Source organism: Mycena indigotica (genome assembly GCF_014461135.1).
Source record: "Mycena indigotica strain 171206Taipei chromosome Unknown Mind.scaff0014, whole genome shotgun sequence".
In the NCBI taxonomy this organism is placed as follows: Eukaryota; Fungi; Basidiomycota; class Agaricomycetes; order Agaricales; family Mycenaceae; genus Mycena; species Mycena indigotica.
Genome location: NW_023503013.1, coordinates 717792 through 737954, shown reverse-complemented (window position 1 = coordinate 737954; position 20163 = coordinate 717792). Strand labels below are relative to the sequence as shown.

The window sequence follows — 20163 nt, the reverse complement described above, 5'->3', positions numbered from 1 at the left end:
TTTTCCTGAAGTCGGCTTTGGTTTACTTCATGATCTTGTTCTGGTTTTTGTCACGGCGGTCACAGAATGGGCAAACATTCAGCTCGAAAGGTTTTTACAGAAAGATTACAATAGGGGTACAAGTGGTACAACCCACACGGGTAAGTCAGAGCAGCGTCCATGTCAATATCAAGTAATCATTTGTGGCGCGCCAACATCTCGAGCTCCCACTTGATCCTCGCCTCCAGCGAGTTTTCCACAAGATCCAACTCTGCATCGTCCGTAAGCCCTTTCATCTCTGCCGCCGTGTGAAGCGCAGCAAAGAAGCTGGGGAGAGCCCAGACGACCTTATCTCCCAGCGTCTTGGAGTATATGTCGCCGCGACCGCTCTCCAGGCAAATGTGGTCCAGCACCTTGCGGACGAACGCGGTGATCTGAGGCTTGCTCGCGTCAAACCCGCCCGCAACTTCGGCAAGAATGGCGTGCTTGGAGTCAACGTCTAATGCCCGCCAGGACTTGGAGATACTCGCATGGAAGGTAACATGAACTGTCGTGGGTGCCGCTAACCGACCGGTATTCTCGGGGAGACCGTTAGGATTGGGGGTGACACCTTTGATAGCGTAAACCTGGACAAAGTGGGCTGCGCGGGCCTTGCGAATGACTTCAGGGTCAGTGCCTTCGGTATCGAACCGCACAGGACATCCCTTGACACCACAATGCAGAACTGAAGCACTATATGGCGAGACAAAGGGCGTGATGGTGTCAGCGGTAACGAAACAGTGATCCAAGTCGTTCGGAACACCAGCCCACATTGCGGTTAACAATGGCTCGACAACACTTGCAGCTAGGTCTTCGGGCTTGGTGGTAGCCGTATGCATATGGACATCTGCTTCGGCCGCTCGTTGGAAATAGCCCTTGGGAGTTTGATGCGAGTCCTCAGTGGACAGTCGGAAAACGATGTCTGGAATAATGTCAGACAAGAAGTAAAGCAATTGAAAGACAGCTCACATTGGAGGGCGGACGCGTACCTCGAAAAGTCCCCGATTTGCTCAATCAACCGGGTCGAGCCAGGCGTACTCAGCCAACCCCGAAGTCTATGGATCGCGACATCAGGAGGGTTGATGGCGAGCGAGTTGTCACGCAAGTTTCGCGGAACACCTTCCGCATTAAACTCGGCAAAGACAATTTTGAGCAGGGCACGCTGGACGGCGAGCTTGTCGCCGAACCCCGACATCCGAGCCATATAAACCGTGACCATCTCGTGCATAAGTTTTGCGACACGAATATTGTCGGGTATTTGAACGCCATCCACTAATTGGAGCAGCTCCAGCAGAATCAGGAACCCAGGGACGGGATAGCGGACGGTCCAGCTCAATATTCCCTCTTCCGCAAAATTCTTCAGCGTCCACCGCAACGCCTGATGGAAGGGCACCCAAGGACCCGTCTCGTCGAAAGTCTCCCGACAAGACGAGTTTTGGATTAGGTTTCGCAGCATCCACATCATCCCAGCCCGTCGCATAGCTATTTCACTGTCATTTTGCTCATTTTGCTTCTTCGCCCACTCTTTCTGACGCATCGTCTCCAAAAGCACACTCATTAACACCTGCGTCAAGCCCGACGCTCCCGTCGCCAGACCACCAGTGAGGACTGTTGCCAGACAGTTCGTTATGTACTTGCGGTTGACACCGTCAAACTTGGTCAGCGGAATGACGGCGGCAATGGCTTCGTTGTACATCGTCGCTCGATCGGGGTCGAACTGATACATCGCCAACGCGCATTGGAAGCAGACATTTTGTGCACTGATGACATTTGCGTTGGGAGCGGAGGCACCAGCAGCAAGCGGGAAGTTGAGCGCAAAGTCGCTTGTGTTGTCGGCCGGCCTGTCCGAGGATTTGAGGGCGAACGACATAATGACATCGTCGTCGCAACAGATAGAGCAGGTTCCTCGGAAGGCTTCAACGTCTGCGTCAAGGTTGAGCGTAGACAACTGCGACTCGACATCAGCACTGCTGACAACAGCAGCACGCATGGCGCGATTTGATCGACGATCAAGAATGTCCGCCCCATAACCAGATTTTTCGAGAGCCGTTACCACAGCCAAACACCGGTTAACACGGGGAAGTAGGGGAGAGGGGGCATTCTCCGCAATTCTTGTTCGGTAGTCAGCAAGGTTGTTTTGGTGGGCAGTTCGTAGTTGCTGACGAAGAGAGGTAGAGTCTGCAGAACCGGGATCCTGTCGTATTTGTTGCAAGAGGGCAGAAGCGCCAGAGATATCACGAATCTCGATGACAGATGCTCGTTCTTTGCGTGCAATAAGCCAAGCTCGAAGCTGAGGCAACAGATCGCGAGTTTTGCAGAGAAGCGCAAGGGCATCGAAAGTATCTTCTTCGAGCAAGTCGATGAACTCGTCTTGGGAAATGCTCGTTGGGCCCATTTCCGCCAAAAGAAGATCGATGTCCACGAGACAGTTGTGCTTCGCCTGCCACGTCCGACCCAAATCAACAGCGCCTCCCTGAACACGATGCTGGACTCCGATGATGTTGACATCCTTCAGGGCTGTTTTGAACGCGTCTTCATTGGGGTATAAAGGAAGGCTCTTCCAGTCCTCGAGGTCGATCGTAAACCCATCCACAAGTGACTCGAACGCGCCTTTGGCCGACAAGACGTACATCTCGCCCATTGCCTGGTTTTTGAAGATGATAGCGGCATCGGAAGCAGACGCAAATACTGACACTCCAACAGATATATCGATGTCAGCAGGGCGAAGACCAGCGCGGTTGACGATGACGAAGACAACGGGGGTGTTGGCCATCCCAACGTCAAGTGTTCTTCGAGCGAACTGAACAGGACTTCCAACCTCGCCGTCGGTGAGCAAGTACCACATATCACAGCTTTTCAGTTCGCTGGTCACGACAGGGAGGGAAAATAAGACCTCGGGACTCGTTCCCCAGCTACATGGAGTTCAAAAAGATGTCACAATAGCGGATTGAAAAACTCACCTGCGATGGTTCCAGGTTGTCTCCCCTACCGAGACGGGTTCAGTGACTGAACTGCCCCACATAACGACGGACGCTGGGTATTGGTAGCCGTCCGTCATTCCCGTGACAAATTCTCCCTCCTTGCGCATCACAGCACCAGCGGTCGAGCCTGACGCATCGACGGCGAAGCAGATTTTTGAGGCCAGGAGTGGCATGTAGGTAGGCGCAGCCGCCGATGCGGCGGTGGGTTGCTTCCAAGCCATGTTGAGGGGAAGTAAGGAGCGAGGTCGTTTTTATACAACAGTAAGGAGTTGTGTCGAGTCAGGAGTGTGGTATATGATGCTCATTGACTTGATGTATGCAAAGCCGCCCGCATAGCGTTAGGCCAATCATCTTGTTGTGAAAGACACAACACCGACGTGAAGGGACTTGAGAGAGGAACACTTTGAAGCGTGACACGAGGCAGGTAATTTAGATAATCCTTCTGCGCCGTTATACATTTATATAGAAAATATATTCTGGTAAGAGGTCTAGGGTTAGGGTTAGGCCAGCTAACCCGCATAAAAAAATGAATCCCCTGACGACACAAGCCAGTAGTGCAGCGGCAAGGTCATCGCGCCGACCTGTTGCAAGCAGAGCAGGACAGCTGGGGCGGCAAAAATTAGATAACCAATAATAGCCACGGTGTGGCCATAAAAGTGGTTAAACTTTTAAGAACAGATACTACACTTGATCTAAGCCAAAAGGCCAGAGTGGTAAAGAATCGAGATGTCTGACCGTTGCTTTTGAGGAAGCAAGACGACGCACAGACCAGGCGCCAGGCACGTGCAACTCTTCCCATCAAAAATTCCCTCATTTTCAATACGCATCAATTGATCAAACCCTGCGCACACGTGACACAAGCGACAACGGCTTGTCAAAATTTACAACCACTATCGTCGAGTTAAAGAGAAATACAATCGTGAAGCCTCAGCTAGCTGCATGTCCTTCCCCAGATCATGTACATTGTAAAAAGTCGAAAAACAATATGTCTTACATATTATAATGCTACTGACCTACTCGCTTCACCATCTCAGCACCTGAATCTTTTGCCGTGCTGACCGCATATCTAAGCCTGGCGCAAGTCACATCGGCACTATGAGCTGCGGCAACTCAACCTTTATCGATACAAGCAAGGCAAAATAAACACGTACCCTACAAGTAATTAGAGTGAAGAAGATATGCAGTGAAAACCAGCTTTTATATTGGTGTAGCAGATGGCGGGTGTAGTCGAAAAACTGGCAGATGAAGGTGAGACAACTTCTTTCGAGCACCCCGCCCAAGACGCTTTTTGCAGGTGAAAGGCTCCTGGCTCATCCTCGGTAAGACCCTAAAAGGCTGAATCACTTTGAAATCGTTGATGTCCAAGATTCCAGCTTACAAGATACAAGCAATCTCTCACCACCCCGTAGTATTTGATTTATGGTTCTCAATTGAGCTGATTTGCCAAACGTGCGCTCGAGTTTGGAATAAGTAACCAAACGAAAAGGTTTGGGAGTGAGATGGGAGTATAATCTAGTAGCAACAATATTGAGTTCATGCGTTCCCAAATCTCTCAAGAAAGGCTCACCGTGCGCGTTTGCAGTCTGAAGATCTAGATGTCTCTCGACTTGACTGTTACTTCGCGAAGAGTTTCGAATTGCATTGCGTTGTCTCTAATGCCAGCAATCGAGATACAGTCGCAGCCCACAATACGCTGTTGAGAGCACTGGCACGTATTTCATTCTCCTACAGTTCAGTTCAGTTGGGTTCCGAAGACGTCGACAACCTGCGAAAAGATATCATCAGGCTGTTCCAGCATGAACCGAATCCAAAAATGAGACACGCTCCGTCAGATTGCAAATTACGCCCCTCATACTGTCGGCGGTTACAGAGCACATGCGCTCGTAAACGCAGCACGACACAGTTCGTCAGGAAACTAGTGCTTGTTTTCCTCTTCGGCAAAGAAAGGGATGGATGGGACCCGAACAAACTTACTATATGGGCATTGCGGCCTAATGATGGGGTTACATATACTCAGCCCGAGTGAGCAAGCCGTTGGTGGAAGTTCGGGAAGAGGATATCTTGGGGGTCCCGCGGTCACATGCACACACTTGTCAAAACAGGACTCCAGCTGGACGCAAATTCAAACGCAGAGGCGACCAATCAGCGCGTGGTTCGAAAGGCGGCTATATATACAGTGGCTACAAGTACAATTGGTTGGGCTACAAGTTCAATGATACAAAGAAAAATCAGAAATCAAAAGCAGCGCTCTTCCAGCCCTCGTTCTTGCGTTCGGCTGCCGCTTCACTCTCCACCGTCCGCTGGAACGACCGAATTTGCTGCTTCCCCTCATCCGCCAGGCCATGCAGCTGTGATTTAACTTGTTGCGCCGCATCCTGACCGTCTTTCTTTGCGTCCTTCACATCGATGCCGAGGTCTTCAACTTGGCCCTTGACGGAGCTGACCGCCTCGTCGACTTTGTGCTGAACACTGTCCGACCCCGTGCCCAATGGCCCTCGTTTGTCTCCACTCAACACCTGCGGCTCCGCTCCCATCGCAAACTTGGCCCCTCCTTGGTCGGGGCCGCAGTCAGGCACCGCAAGAACAACCCCAGTTCCGGTAGCCTTCCAACCGCTCCGTCGTTCTCTTTGCAAACGGCCTAACTCAGACCAAACAGCGCCGACAAACGCAGTCCCGCTGCCCGCACCAGCGTCCTTGAAAACCTCCGCTCGCCGACCTACATCCCAGGCAACACCTCCGAGCCAGTTCAGGGACATCCGCAAATGCTCACTCAGCGCTTTGGCAAGCGCTTCGCGGAAGCGCATGTTGAAGATGGGCTTGAAGATCGCGAGCATGATTGCGTGGTTGCTCTCGCGCACAGTCAGCTCGACCGAGTCGGAGATCTGCACATCGAGAAGCTCAATGTGGTGGTATGCTCGCGCGGCTTCGCGCTCTTTGGCAGATGGAATGAGTCGGACTTTGATGTCGATATCAATGCCCTGTGGTGGCATCGTGAGCTCCAACAGGCCGGTGAACTCGTTGGGCGGGATAGAGGATGTTTTGTCCTTGTAGAAGAAGGAAACATTCCTGAGTGCGAGTTGGACGGCTTGCAGACGGATATGAGTGAAGCCGCCAACACCAGCGAAGGTCTCTGCTTTTTCAGTGGTGCGAACGTCGACATCGGTAATGTTGCGGATGAAGATGTGGGCCGGGTTGAGCCCAAATGAGGAGACATCAACATTTTCGAGGACAAGCTCCATGTCGTTGTCAACATACTCGGTTCTGGGAATCGGAATGTCTTTGAGCATCGCGAGGAACCTCTGTTGATAGTGTATTTAATTTCTTGGTGAAGCAAAAAGGAAGAGAATCTCACGGGAGCATAAACAGCGAAAAGATCTCGCCAAAACCAAGCTGCGCGTTCGAGAACTGCTTGGACTCCTGTCTCTGCCTCTTCACTCGCCTCAACCAAACCACTTTCGACGTCCTCGCCAAACTTGATGTGGGCATCCCTGACCCGCTTGATATCTTCATCAGAAGCGAGCGCAGCAAAGAAAGTTCGCAAAGTCTCCTTGAGCTCGGCCCAAGTGCGGCCAGCGTCGCTTTCGGTGTCAAGGATATATTGACCGCGTTGACGAAGATCGTGGCGGACAACACGCGCTCGCTGAGAACGCGGATATTCAGGGTCATCCAAACTCCGGCGCAAGTGCTCGAAGAATTTGTCGACCCAAGTCTTTACTTCAACAGAATCATCGCGCACGGCCGAGGAAAAGTTCTTCGCTTTTTGTAGGACATCATCGACCGAGGTTTTTGGTTCGGCTAGACGATTAAGGAGGGTTTTGAATGCCTCAAGAGCCTTGTGGACTCTTTGATCTGGCGATTCGTCGATAACAAGGGTGTCGAAGGACCAAGGCTCGTTGGTGGTATTTTCGAAAGACTTGTCGACCCATTTATGGACAGTGTCGAAAAGGGTGGATAGTGAATCATGGTAGGCGGGATCTTTTTGAGCTCGTTCGCAAGCCTAAGAGGCAGGATGTCAGTAGTGCTTCGACATGCTGGGCAGAAATAGACCTTGTAATAAGCATCTTGGAGGCGACTAGTGGTACGGTCGGAGGTAGCCTCGGCCTTTTGTTTGAGAGTTTGACCGGTGCCAATGACGGTTGAGCCGGCACCCTTCAAAGTATCCATCCCGTGTTCAAAGGCGACTTTGACATCCTGTTCTTCCTCGAGACGCTTCTTGTCGCGGCCCAGATTATCGCGCTTTCCGTCTTGAACTTCCTGCTCGACGTCGCGCAACCCCTCCTTAGCACGACCCGCTTGGCCCTCGAGAGCCTCTGCGGCATCAGCAAGAGTCAACCGCATGAAAGAGGCGAAGTCGCTCAGAAGGAAGCCGCCTTCAGAAGAAATGCTCTCCCAGACAATGGAAATGATTGTCCTGAGAGAATCACGAACGGCGTTGGCGTCAGAGGAGACTTCTTTCTTATTGACGAGCTGCTCAGGAGTATCGACGGCTACATCGACCTCGGTCTGGGAGAGATTCCAGAGAGCCTCTTGTAGAAGATTGTCGTCTGGGCAAAAAATGATGAGAATTTGTTCCGTGTAAACAAGTATTAGCCAACGTACTGTTCTTGTTAGCGCCCAAAGTCTTGTACGCCTCGAGAATACCGCGAATATCTCTGGCGAGCACACGGCCCTGACCGCTAAGGGTGTCTTGAGACGGTTCAACACTTGGGATAGCTGATTTGGTAAGCCAGTCGATAAAGACGTTCAGCTGTTGGGTGGTGGGGAGCTTTCCTGCGTCGAGCGCAGCGGTGACAGAGGTAAGGTTGTCCATAGTTGAGAATCGGATTTCGCTGCGGAAGCCCTCATCCTTTTGTAGGTGGGTAATCAGGAGCGATGAGGTGGCCAAGTGCTAGACATGACGTCGAGTGTGGAGAATGCACTGATGCCTTCACAGATGACGAGCATTTGGGAGTCTAGCTCCCTCTCCAAAACTAGGGCCATTGGCGGAACGGAGCTCGGATGAGAATGCAGGAGGCGCAGAAGCAACGCAGAAGTATGTCTTCGACTGTCTTCGAGCGGTGCTTTCGAAAAAGTTGGATGCGTGACTCTCAGTCACAACGGCACGTGAGACTAAGTGGATCAACTGATGAAAGCAAGCACACCGGATTTGGTAAAATATCCCTTGAAGTAGAAACTGTTCTAGATTCTGGTAGAATCTAGAACCAAATCAACCTGTGTAGATTTGCCCAGAATATACTTTTTGGAAACTGAGATTGATTTTGGTCAAATATATACTAGTTTTAGCAAGTTTGAAGTGAAAACTATCTATGGCACTGAAACTATGCCTGAAATGGTTCATATCTGCGCGCATATATTTGGTCATGATATCACGCGCATCAAATGTGGCGAAACTGTCAGTGAAATAAAGGATTTCACTGACAGTTTCAGCATGGATGATACAAAGAAAATCAGCAGTGGAGAAATGCACATAGATTCTCTTTGTTTCTATTTGCATTTCTCCACTGCTGAAACTGTAGGTTTACAGTACAATGAAATCATTGTTGAAATCTTAAATTTATTCATGTCAGAAATTGTGATTAAAACTGTCAGTATATACATTGGAGAAATTGTAAGAGATATTGTATGTATATCAGTGACTTGAGGGTCAACCCTCAAGTTAACCCTCAAGTTAACCCTCAAGTCAACCCCAAGGGTCTGACCTCCGGGTAGACCCTACAAGTTCAGTCTCCAGCTACATATTCAAATACATAATTAGTGTCAATAGGATAACAACTTTGTAATGACTTTACACAAACTTTCTAATAAATGTTACCAGATTGTAGGAACCCTTAATACATGTACTATTCAGTTTAGACTTATGTTTCAAAGTCAATGGTTGAGTCAGAAAATGCAAATTACTGACCCAACCCTGAGTTTTCAAAATAGTGGTAGGGCCATATCTCAATGAGTTCTTATCCGTTCTCAACATGTTATATATGAGCAGGAAGGTATTCAATAGGCCTACAAACTGGTATTTAACATAAAGTTCATTGCATACAAAATCACAGACTTTATTACAAAATATATTTTGACTATTAGATTGTTAACCCAATTACTTAATGGTTTCTAGACTTTTCATTAAAAGTTAGATATAGTCAGAAAGGTATTTCAAAGTTCTACAAACTTGATTTCAACCCTGATATGGTTGATTACAAAACCACAGACTTTCACTACAAGTTAAGGTTTATTGAATTAACTTCAAAATTCAAAGTCAACCAAATGACTCCATATTGTATATGGTAGTAGAGCTTCATTGATTGAGTAAGTATTCAGTTCAAACCTATTCAAAATTCATAACCATTGACTCACAGAAGGTGAAATACTCACAAAATATCAACTTTGTTACTTTAGGGCTAGCCTGGCTCAAATAGTATTAGCACTAAATCCCTCTTCCCATTTACTGCTTACCACTTGTAGGGTCTTACCACTTGTAGGATGGAGCACAGGTATAGCTCTGAGTCTGCTTAACTTGACTCAGACCCTGACTCTGACTCTGACTCTGACTCAGACCCAGACCCTGACCCTGACCCTGACCCTGACTGTCACAGATAAAGGGCTGCTGGGTCTGAGTCTTGAAAGGCAGACCCTGACCTTAACAAACCCTGCCCCTTCTGGGTATAGGTCCAACCAGGTCTAGGTTGACCTACAGGTCACAGATATGGAAGCAGAAAACATGTTTAGAACAATAATTTATATGTTTTGCTATATTATCTTGTGCCAGATATAGTATATGTAGCCTATCTCTCAAAATCTATAGAGTATGATCAATACAGTTCACTAATTATGATATGTTAAGTCATATAAGTGACTTGATTTTTCAAAAAAACAATTATAAAAATGAGATTCAGATAGTCAATTGTTACATTACAACTGCCTATTGCCCCTTTCTAGTTGATCTTGAAAGGGTCCATGTTTGGCCAGGTTCAGAAGTTGGTGAGGTAGAGCATGGGTCAGGGTCTCAGGGTCAGGGTCAGGGTTAGTATACCCTGACCCTGATTAGTATATCCTGCCCCTGACTCTGATCATGACAAGCCCTACCTGACTTGTACTCCACCCTCATCTTGTATACATAGATATGCATATGATGAATGAGGTAAGTATATACCTCTCTCAGTTCCTTTGTGCATTCTAACATGAAACCCTGCCACTTCAACCCCCCACTCATGCTTTCTAGGGAGAGTAAAATGTGGACAATGAAAAGGACCAGGATGGAACACAAGAAGGCTTATAAATACTAATTGTATTATATAACAATGATGATTTGAGCTTTTTGAATTGTATCAAATATGATATAGGTGTTAACCTGGATCAAGTCAACCTTACCCACTAGGGTCAGGGTTAAGTAGGGTCAGTGTCACAGATAAGACCTGGCCTGTTCTCTCCGAATCTCTCGGGCACGCGCCTCTGACCTGAAGCCTGATACTGACGTTGACCCTGACTGTCAGGGTTCAGGTTGGGCTGTGCAAGACTCCTCTTGAGAAACAAGTGCCTGGAACAGAATAGATATTTAAGTGGGTGTCAGTGTCAGGGTCAGGTCATGTCGACAAGGCCCAATGAGTCGGTGTCAACTTGGTGATGCCTCCTTGTATAGGGTGAGGTAGTATAATAGGTGATCTAAGCAATGGAGTATGGTGTATACTATCACACCTTATATATGTGGCCCTGCTGAGGGGTGATCAGCTTGGTCCCTTGTCGCTGTTGGTGGTCAAAGGTTTGAATCGGGTCGTGTCAGGCCTGATGAGTTGGTGATTCCTCTTTGCACGGAGAGAAGCGGTACTTTAGAGACAATGTAAGCAATAGAGTACATAGTACACTATTGTGCCTTATATACGCAGGCCCGCAAAGGGGTGATCGGACATCCGACACCCTAGCCTCTCCTGCTCCTCCTCGCCCTCATTCCTGGCCACAGAGGGGACGATTGTATATCCCTTGCGGGCCAGGCGCTACTCCTAACCTCCTAGCACTCCCCCCCAGTCCCTGGTGTTGGGTTGGGCTCGGCAACTGCTCGACACATTGTTCTCGGTCACGTGCTTCCCACATGTGCGTTCCTCCAACTGGGGCGCCCGTTCCCCATTGTCATGTGCTGTATGTTGCAGGCTCGTGATGGCCCGACACCAGCGCCGGAGCGGACAGGCCAGGTCTTATCTGTAACAGTCAGGGTCTGGGTCTGGGTCAGGGTCAGGGTCTGGGTCTGGGTCTGAGTCAGAGTCAGAGTCAGAGTCAGGGTCTGAGTCAAGTTAAGCAGACTCAGAGCTATACCTGTGCTCCATCCTACAAGTGGTAAGACCCTACAAGTGGTAAGCAGTAAATGGGAAGAGGGATTTAGTGCTAATACTATTTGAGCCAGGCTAGCCCTAAAGTAACAAAGTTGATATTTTGTGAGTATTTCACCTTCTGTGAGTCAATGGTTATGAATTTTGAATAGGTTTGAACTGAATACTTACTCAATCAATGAAGCTCTACTACCATATACAATATGGAGTCATTTGGTTGACTTTGAATTTTGAAGTTAATTCAATAAACCTTAACTTGTAGTGAAAGTCTGTGGTTTTGTAATCAACCATATCAGGGTTGAAATCAAGTTTGTAGAACTTTGAAATACCTTTCTGACTATATCTAACTTTTAATGAAAAGTCTAGAAACCATTAAGTAATTGGGTTAACAATCTAATAGTCAAAATATATTTTGTAATAAAGTCTGTGATTTTGTATGCAATGAACTTTATGTTAAATACCAGTTTGTAGGCCTATTGAATACCTTCCTGCTCATATATAACATGTTGAGAACGGATAAGAACTCATTGAGATATGGCCCTACCACTATTTTGAAAACTCAGGGTTGGGTCAGTAATTTGCATTTTCTGACTCAACCATTGACTTTGAAACATAAGTCTAAACTGAATAGTACATGTATTAAGGGTTCCTACAATCTGGTAACATTTATTAGAAAGTTTGTGTAAAGTCATTACAAAGTTGTTATCCTATTGACACTAATTATGTATTTGAATATGTAGCTGGAGACTGAACTTGTAGGGTCTACCCGGAGGTCAGACCCTTGGGGTTGACTTGAGGGTTAACTTGAGGGTTAACTTGAGGGTTGACCCTCAAGTCACTGATATACATACAATATCTCTTACAATTTCTCCAATGTATATACTGACAGTTTTAATCACAATTTCTGACATGAATAAATTTAAGATTTCAACAATGATTTCATTGTACTGTAAACCTACAGTTTCAGCAGTGGAGAAATGCAAATAGAAACAAAGAGAATCTATGTGCATTTCTCCACTGCTGATTTTCTTTGTATCATCCATGCTGAAACTGTCAGTGAAATCCTTTATTTCACTGACAGTTTCGCCACATTTGATGCGCGTGATATCATGACCAAATATATGCGCGCAGATATGAACCATTTCAGGCATAGTTTCAGTGCCATAGATAGTTTTCACTTCAGACTTGCTAAAACTAGTATATATTTGACCAAAATCAATCTCAGTTTCCAAAAAGTATATTCTGGGCAAATCTACACAGGTTGATTTGGTTCTAGATTCTACCAGAATCTAGAACAGTTTCTACTTCAAGGGATATTTTACCAAATCCGGTGTGAAGAGGTGTCAAATTCGGGCGTCCAGCCTATGCGAGATCAAACGTAAATTTGATTGGCAGCTCCGGCGCACCGCCATCCATCGCCGGCTCACCACACCAGTTACCTATTGAAGCAACCAAAAATATGTGAGTTAGTCCAAATTATGGACATTTTGACTGTTCAACCACTAGTGCTGGGCTTTTGTCTCCTCCAATAGGTTATTATTCAAACAATGTCATTTCTGGTTGAGCTCCGGACCGCCTCCGGTGGCCCCAAATCAAGCCTGCCGGTCCCGGCCGCCATCAACTTTACGTTTGATCTCGCATAGGCTGGACGCCCGAATTTGACACCTCTTGGATGAAAGTCCAATTACATTCTCTTCGACTTTCGAATGCGCGAACGAATCACAGACCAAGATAGGACTCCTCAGCAACCTTTGAAAACCACATTGCTCGCTCCTAACCACCCTCAACATGGCTTGGAATCAACTCGCCACCCGGCTACCTATATGCCACTTCTAGCCTCAAAAAACTGTTTCGCGGTGGACGCATCGGGCTCTACCGCTGGCGCTGATATCGATATCTCCGTCGGAGTGTCGGTATTTGCGTCTGCTTCTGATTCCGCTATTGTCTTCAAAAGCCAGTCGACGGGCGAGATCTACGTCTTGTCGGCCAAAGGCGCGTTCGAGTCACTTGTGGATGGGTTTATGATCGACCTCGAGAACTGGAAGAGTCTTCCTTTATACCCCAATGAAGACGCATCCTGAAGGACGTCAACATCGTCGGAGTCCAGTGTCGCTATCCTTAGGCTTCGGGATTGGCTGAATATCCTGGCTCGACTATGTAGATTGATCGAGCACATCGCCGGCGAGGACTTTTCGAAGCACGCGTCTGCATTACAATGTGAGCTGTTTTCCAATTGCGTTACTTCCTCAAGTTCTTCGCTGACATTCAAGTTGTTGTAGACATCGCTTTCCAACTCTCCACTAAGGACTCGCATCAAACTCCCAAAGGCTATTTCCAACGAGCGGCTGAAGCAATGTCCATATGCATATTGCTACCACCAAGCCCGAAGACCTAGCTGCAAGCGTTGTAGAGCCATGGCTAACCGCTATGTGGGCTAGTGTCCCGAACGACCTCGATCACTGTTTCGTCACTGCTGACACTATCACGCCGTTTGTCTCGCCATACAATGCTTCAGTTCTGCATTGTGGTCTCAAAGGATGTCCTGTGCGGTTTGACACTGAAGGCACTGACCCCGAGGTGATTCGCAACGCAGCCCACTTCGTCCAAGTATACAGCCTGAGTATCAAAGGTGTTACTCCCAATCCCAATCATGATGGCCACCCTGCGAACACCAACCGCCTAGCTGCACCCACAACGGTCCGTGTTGCTTTTCATGCTGGTGTATCCAAGTCGTGGCAAGCCCTCGATGTTCATGCAAGGCGGCTCAGTATCCTCGCCGGAATCAAATACGGCGCAGACACAAGCAAACCTCTTTGGAAGAAATTCGTCGAGATCACATTTGCCTCCAAAAATATTTTCTTCAAAGCGTTGCGTGACAAAGTCATCTGGGGCCTTCCCAGCTTCTTCGTTGCTCTCCACAATGCGGCAGAGATGAAGGGGCTCACAGACGATGCCCAGCTGGAATTCGTTGAACGATCGCTCCAAGCTAGAATCCAGTGGGAGCTCGATATGTTGGCGCGTCACCGGTGACTTTTAGCATAACTTGATTGAAGCATTGTCCTCATTTGAGATAAGATAACAAGCTGAAATTTCATCTTTGTCTACAAGGGATAGGGATAGGGATAGAATTACAAGGGGTGTCAAGGGCCGCTCTGGAGCCAAATACTTATGGATCAGGTTGCCAAGTGAACGCCATTCTCTTGAATTCAGTTCTTATCTAGCTTGTTCATTGTACCAACGGTGCCTGTCGAATGGAATCCCCCGTCGCCCGTTCCCCATCTTTTTTACGTCTCCGACATCGGATTCGGACCGAACTTCGAATTCAACGACGCGTTATCGCGAGGGAGTTGCGCATCAATTGCAAAACGCCGCCTTGTTGATGCAATTTTTTTTCTTTTTGTACATAAGACATGTTTCCTGCGAATCCTGCCCGGTTGCAAAGGCCGTTGAGCCATGTCGAAAAAGCTAGAGGAGTACCCTCATTCAGCTCGGGGTGAGATAGCATATTACACTTCAGAAGCACGTCAAAGTGGTCGTCATCATCGACGCTTATCTGTTCCGCCCACCTTTACCAAGTATGCATCGTCTTTAGGTCTTGTCTTGTTTCCTACTCTCATGCTTTCGAGTAGAGTCCATGCCTCCCTCGCGCTCACCGGCATAATTGCGACCGCGCAGTCCCCCGAATCTCCGCGAAACCGATCCACCTCTTCATTCGACCCGCCCCAATCATTCTTCCGGCCTGCAGTCACTGCGCACTCTCATTCGACCCCTTCTTTCACATATACCCACCGAATGGAGCCCGACTCAGATGCTCACCATACCACTACGGACGAGGAAGACGATGTCGATGTCATTTACACCAAAGCCGTCCGTCACGCCTCCACTCTTCGTTCACGCATTTTCGGCCCCGAACGGGTCGACACCATATCCACCGACCCAGACTTTCGTGGCGCAGGCGAGACGGAAACAGAGCTCGACGAACCAGTGCGTTGTTTGGTTTCCCCCCGATGGGTAACATTTTTGACAAGGACATATCTTTTGCTTTGCAGCCCTGCCATCTTCCGACCTCCCGAAAACGACCCGCACCTGCTCCCTTAGTCCCCCCAGGCACCCTTGAACAGCGCCTTACCCCGCTCCTTTTCGAACTCTCTCGTCTGCTTGCGATTGTGCCTGCCCTGATCGGCACCGCGTACAATATTTTTATGTTCTACAACCCCCCATCGGGTCCCCGCGCACCAGAACGTATCGACTACCTCGTCTCCGCTCTCTGGGTGAGTTTGTTTTCTTTCTCTTCACATCTTTATCTGACACCCACCGAAGTCAATCCTCACAGGTTACCAATGCCTCGCACTAACCACGGGCCTGCTTACCCGCTGGCGCGTCTACTACCCGCCCCTCGCAACGCTCATCCGCCTGCTCGCTTTGCAGGCCATCTGCTGGCCAGCAACCCACCTGTCACTCACTCTTCTCGACCATACCCGACGGCCAGCCGCAGTCTGGGCCGCAATCGGCACGACAACCTGCATGAGTCGAAGCGTGCAGATTTGGGTGACCAGCAATCTTTGGTGGGATCCCCAACCACGCCCACGCCCGCCCCCGCCGGCCAACAAACCACAGCCGCCCAAACCCACCAAGCCAAAGAGCCACGGAGGCTGGCGTCGGTTTGGCGGACGGTGGGGCGGGAGGAGATGGGACTGGTACGAAGTCGGGGTCCATTGCATGTTCCCCGCTGGCTGCGTGTACTTCGTCATGGCGTGGGCAGAGCAGTTTCGCCGCGAGTGGTCTGGGTGTTGATAGTGTTGGAAATCGATCTCGGGTTTTGCTGTGGTATCTTTATTTTGTACTTCACCTTCGCCAATCAAATTGCTACTAGAAGCTTCCTGAAGCAGTCAATATTGCCCTACAGAATAGGTAAGAATCTTACCCTTAAATGATGACTCGGGATCAAGATCTTATCTCGTATCTCCTCCAGTCCAATTCTTCACCATTGACTATTGGCCAAAAAGATTATGCAGCGGGTTTACACTCGGTGAGGGAGACTTGTCATGGAACTTGATGCCAAAAGATATTAAGCACTAGGCAACTTGGACCAGGACATGTAGTAGAATTGGTATCTTTCGCCAATTTTCGTCCCATTAGCACCTCCAAGGTTAAAACAAAGATTAAATACACCAGCCCACTGCACTAGTCACCTCCCTTACCCCGCGCCGCTCTGATAGTTGTAGCGCAAGATGTAAACACTCTCGCTCCCGTTCTTTCCGCCGCTGAAGCCGATATGCCTTGGCCAAGAAAAACCACACTTCAGGAACATCCCACCCCGGCCCGCGCGACAGATGGGAAAGCATTCCGGCCACAAGATCGACGGTGCTCGGCTCTATTGACGCCTCATCATCCGCTTCCTCGTCGGGCGTGAGGTATATTCGACACAGATGAACCGAGGCAGGGACATGGTCAGGGTTGATGAATAGCGCCTTCTGCAACGCGTCGATCGCATGCTGCGTCTGCCCTAACGCAAGATGGTAGAGCCCAAGCTGAACCCAAACACCTGGGTTTCCCTCGTCTTTAACCTCAGCTTCTTGGATCGCGCCTTTTGCCTGCTCGATTTTGCCTAGTCTCCGGAATGTTGCGGCGGACATAAGCCAAAGGTCGCTTTCCAGACGCGTTTCCCGGGTTGTTGTGTGGTTCCATTTCGAATGAGCCGCAGGTGGTGGTGGAAGGGGTGGCGGTGGAGGCGGTGAAATACTGGGAGCGTCAGACTCCCGTCGCATCAAAGAACCAATCCGTCGTCGGGAATGTATTGAGGATGCTTGATATGATGTGGGTCGAAGCACTGCATGGAAGTCTGAAAAATAGTCGACATCAGTTGAAAATCCTCAACGCTGGATCAACAAACCTGGTGTCGAACTAGATCTCCGCAAAGTTCCCGGTCGCACAACCCCACTGCCAATTTTCTTGGAAATACGGCTTATTCTCGCTCCCCCTTCGTTGACGCGGTTGATCAACTTTTGCTGCATTTTCTTTGACTTCGAAGATGTGTCTCTGTCGATAGAAAGTGAACGATTCCGAGCGGATGAACCGTTTGTCCCATTGACCCTAGTAGGTGTGACAGGGCCCTCCTCCGATATTCGTTCTGATATCTTGTTGTCCGGTCCGTTCCAAGATACCTCATCTGGTGTTGCGGGCTGGACTTGGATAGATATTTGTGGAGGCGGCAGAAGAGCATCCTCGCTGGGTGGCGCAGCAGCAGCAGAAGTCCGGGGCGTTTCTTGCTGATCAGCTGGGCCTTTGTCATGAGAAGTCCGCGACACCGTAAGAACCAGCTCCGAAGGGGATTTAAGGTTATTCATTGGCGAAGGACGACCGCTCTCTGGTACAGCCGCTGCAGTAATGTGAGATTGATCCGCCAAGTTTTGCATTCTTACCCGTTATACCACGACGTTCGGCAATCCATTGGAATACCTCGAGCCATTTGCTTTCGGCACCTTCAGCACCATCCACAACCTCGCTCAAGGCAGCTTGTGACATCCGCAATTGCAGAGAATATTCAAATTTCTCTTGCCTCGACGGTGATGGATGATCAGCCGTAGCCAAAAGCAATGTCGCAGGAGGCGGAATCCCCAACTCCAGCTGTTCCACAAGGAAAACTGGAGGAGGAGCCGGTGGTGGAACAGAAACCCGTTCCATAACAGGGTGGATGGAGTCCGACACTGGTAGCCCATCAATCGGCCTCCCATTCGCATTCGCCGTTAAAAGGTCAAAATTACCATTAGTGAGATCGTCTTCGGGTAATGTTGGCTCGCCCAATGCGGCACCACGCTCGAAAATCTCCTCTGCGGCTTTCCATTGCTCTGAGGCAGCCAAGAGTAGTCCGATCAGATGCCAGCAGCGGATCTCTTTTGGGTCTCCCTCGACGGCAAGACCAGCATTGACGATGGCTTGATCCAAATCGTACGATGGCCCCGGCCGGGCAAATGATAGTGCCAGATGATAGTATGCTGCAGCAGTCGGATGCCCCTCTACAGCCTTGAGGAAAGATGCGTGAGCATCTGCAAGTCGTCTTGATCGAGTGTGGTCATCCCGCTCTGGATAAGTTGAGTAAAGCGGGATCATTCAAAAGAAAAAAGTATACCCTTGAGAACCATGAGTGTATTCCAAACGCCCTCCGCCAAATCAACCATCGCGACAAGTTCTGCATCATGAATGTCCAGTCGGGTTTTTGCTTGGGTTATCAGTTTCCCTGCATCTCGAACATCATTGATACCCTCGGCTTCCGATGCCAAAGACGCGTCTTTGCACAACATGCGAGCGCCAGAAACGAGGGTCTCCACCCAGTGTTTGTTGGTGTCTGTGTCCTCGGTAACAGTGGAGTTGCTCGCTTGCCACGCTTTGCTGACGATTTGTACATACAACTTCAGCGTCCGTTTGGCGAGTGGCAAGTCCCCAGAAACTTGTAGTAGGCGCGTCATATGTCGCATTATGCGATATGAGTTGAATGTCATCCTTGTTGCCCACCACAGGACATCAATAACCCAGCCAGCATAATCGCCTACCGCACCACTTGCCTCCCCAAACGGCAACACAAAGGTCTGTGAACTCTTCGACCTTTGTATTCCGTTCACCCGCCTTGGGAAAACGTGTGCAAACACTTAAGATAGCACGGTAGTCTTGGATGACCGAACGAGCGGTATGAAGCCATGATGGGGGTTTACCCAGGTCTGCTGGGGGGTCGGGCGATGCGTTTCGCAAAACCAGGGCACGGATGTAGAGCACGGAGATGGCGCAGCGATGGTTGGTGCGGAAATTCGGAGGCCAAGAAGAAGTGCAGGTGGAGTAGTGGGACAACCACGTCCAAAGGACGTTATGGGTGTCTTCCCTGTTGATATCGCAGATTTGGGCACCGAGGGAGATGGCGCGCCAAATTATGGACTCGACCCAACGCCAGAGTTCGCGGAAACGCGTGAAGGAAGCGAAATTGAGTTTTCCGGAGGGAGGGATTGGCGCGGAGGAGGAAATCAGTTCGGATTCAGTGATTGAGAGGAGGGGGAGGGCCGAGGAGTAGGCAGCAAGTGCCTTGTCGGGTTCTGAGGGGTATAGTTTCTCGTGCGACATGCCTGCAGCGATGTTAAAAGTAACAAGGTTCCCTAAAAACAGTTTCGCACCTTGAAGACATATACTTCGTAGGGATTCCGTCAAAGCCCACGCCCTCCCATCGTTAGTTTCAGCAGATGCTGACGTAGATGCTGAATTCTGACTTGTACCAACTGAGGATATCGAAGGAGTTGCACCATTATTTCCGGGAACCTGAAGGGACACGGTTGTGGTCCGACTGGCAGGTTGAGGGATATGCTCGTTTATATGGGAAACATCGGGGACTTTTTGGAGATATGCCAAACATTCCGAGGGGTTGCCCAACGCGTATGCGTAGTACGCCAGAGCAAAATTGAGTGTCTGATATGCTGTTAGCAAAGGAAAACAAGCTGGCAATGACACACATCGAAGTTGGAAGACTCGATTTTCTTGAGGACATCATAGGCAACTTTTGCTTCTTGTATCCGCTCCTCTGCCAGCAAGCACTCGCCTCCAAGCTCCAACGCATATCTACCATCAGGTGGCGAGTCATCTCTATCCTGATCCTTCGAGTTTGCAGCCAGTAATAAGGACAAAGCTTGGGTTTGAGACGCGACTTCTGTAATGTCCCTGTTTGCGCCACAATGCTTGTTGAACTTGCGGAACAGCTCGGACCATGAGAGTAGCGTCCCGTTTGGTGCTTTGGCAGGGTATTGAGCCGCCCATTGGCCAGCAGTGAGCGCTGCCCTGAGTTGGTTCCAATAGTGCTTGTCCTTGGTGGACAT

At 49.2% G+C, this 20163-nt stretch overlaps 5 protein-coding genes across 5 annotated transcripts; 2 read left to right on the top strand and 3 right to left on the bottom strand.

Annotated features, from left to right (window-relative positions):
* Window positions 1-176: 176 nt before the first annotated feature.
* Window positions 177-3220, bottom strand: MIND_01307600 (uncharacterized protein; the record flags this gene model as incomplete). The annotated part of the gene is made up of 3 exons (XM_037369535.1): window positions 177-940; window positions 988-2930; window positions 2979-3220. 3 exons carry the CDS (start codon window positions 3218-3220, stop codon window positions 177-179), a joined length of 2949 nt encoding a protein of 982 aa, XP_037214033.1.
* A 2007-nt stretch (window positions 3221-5227) lies between these two features.
* MIND_01307500 (uncharacterized protein) lies at window positions 5228-7809 on the bottom strand (the record flags this gene model as incomplete). The annotated part of the gene is made up of 4 exons (XM_037369534.1): window positions 5228-6298; window positions 6352-6996; window positions 7047-7543; window positions 7599-7809. 4 exons carry the CDS (start codon window positions 7807-7809, stop codon window positions 5228-5230), a joined length of 2424 nt encoding a protein of 807 aa, XP_037214032.1.
* A 7117-nt stretch (window positions 7810-14926) lies between these two features.
* On the top strand, window positions 14927-16105 carry MIND_01307400 (uncharacterized protein; the record flags this gene model as incomplete). The annotated part of the gene is made up of 3 exons (XM_037369533.1): window positions 14927-15295; window positions 15340-15582; window positions 15632-16105. 3 exons carry the CDS (start codon window positions 14927-14929, stop codon window positions 16103-16105), a joined length of 1086 nt encoding a protein of 361 aa, XP_037214031.1.
* A 368-nt stretch (window positions 16106-16473) lies between these two features.
* MIND_01307200 (uncharacterized protein) lies at window positions 16474-20163 on the bottom strand (the record flags this gene model as incomplete). Its single annotated transcript, XM_037369531.1, has 7 exons — window positions 16474-17153; window positions 17205-17690; window positions 17734-18393; window positions 18441-18897; window positions 18956-19422; window positions 19471-19759; window positions 19804-20163. The coding sequence occupies 7 exons, from the start codon at window positions 20161-20163 to the stop codon at window positions 16474-16476; spliced, it is 3399 nt and encodes a 1132-aa protein (XP_037214029.1).
* Window positions 18346-18803, top strand: MIND_01307300 (uncharacterized protein; the record flags this gene model as incomplete). The annotated part of the gene is made up of 2 exons (XM_037369532.1): window positions 18346-18667; window positions 18727-18803. 2 exons carry the CDS (start codon window positions 18346-18348, stop codon window positions 18801-18803), a joined length of 399 nt encoding a protein of 132 aa, XP_037214030.1.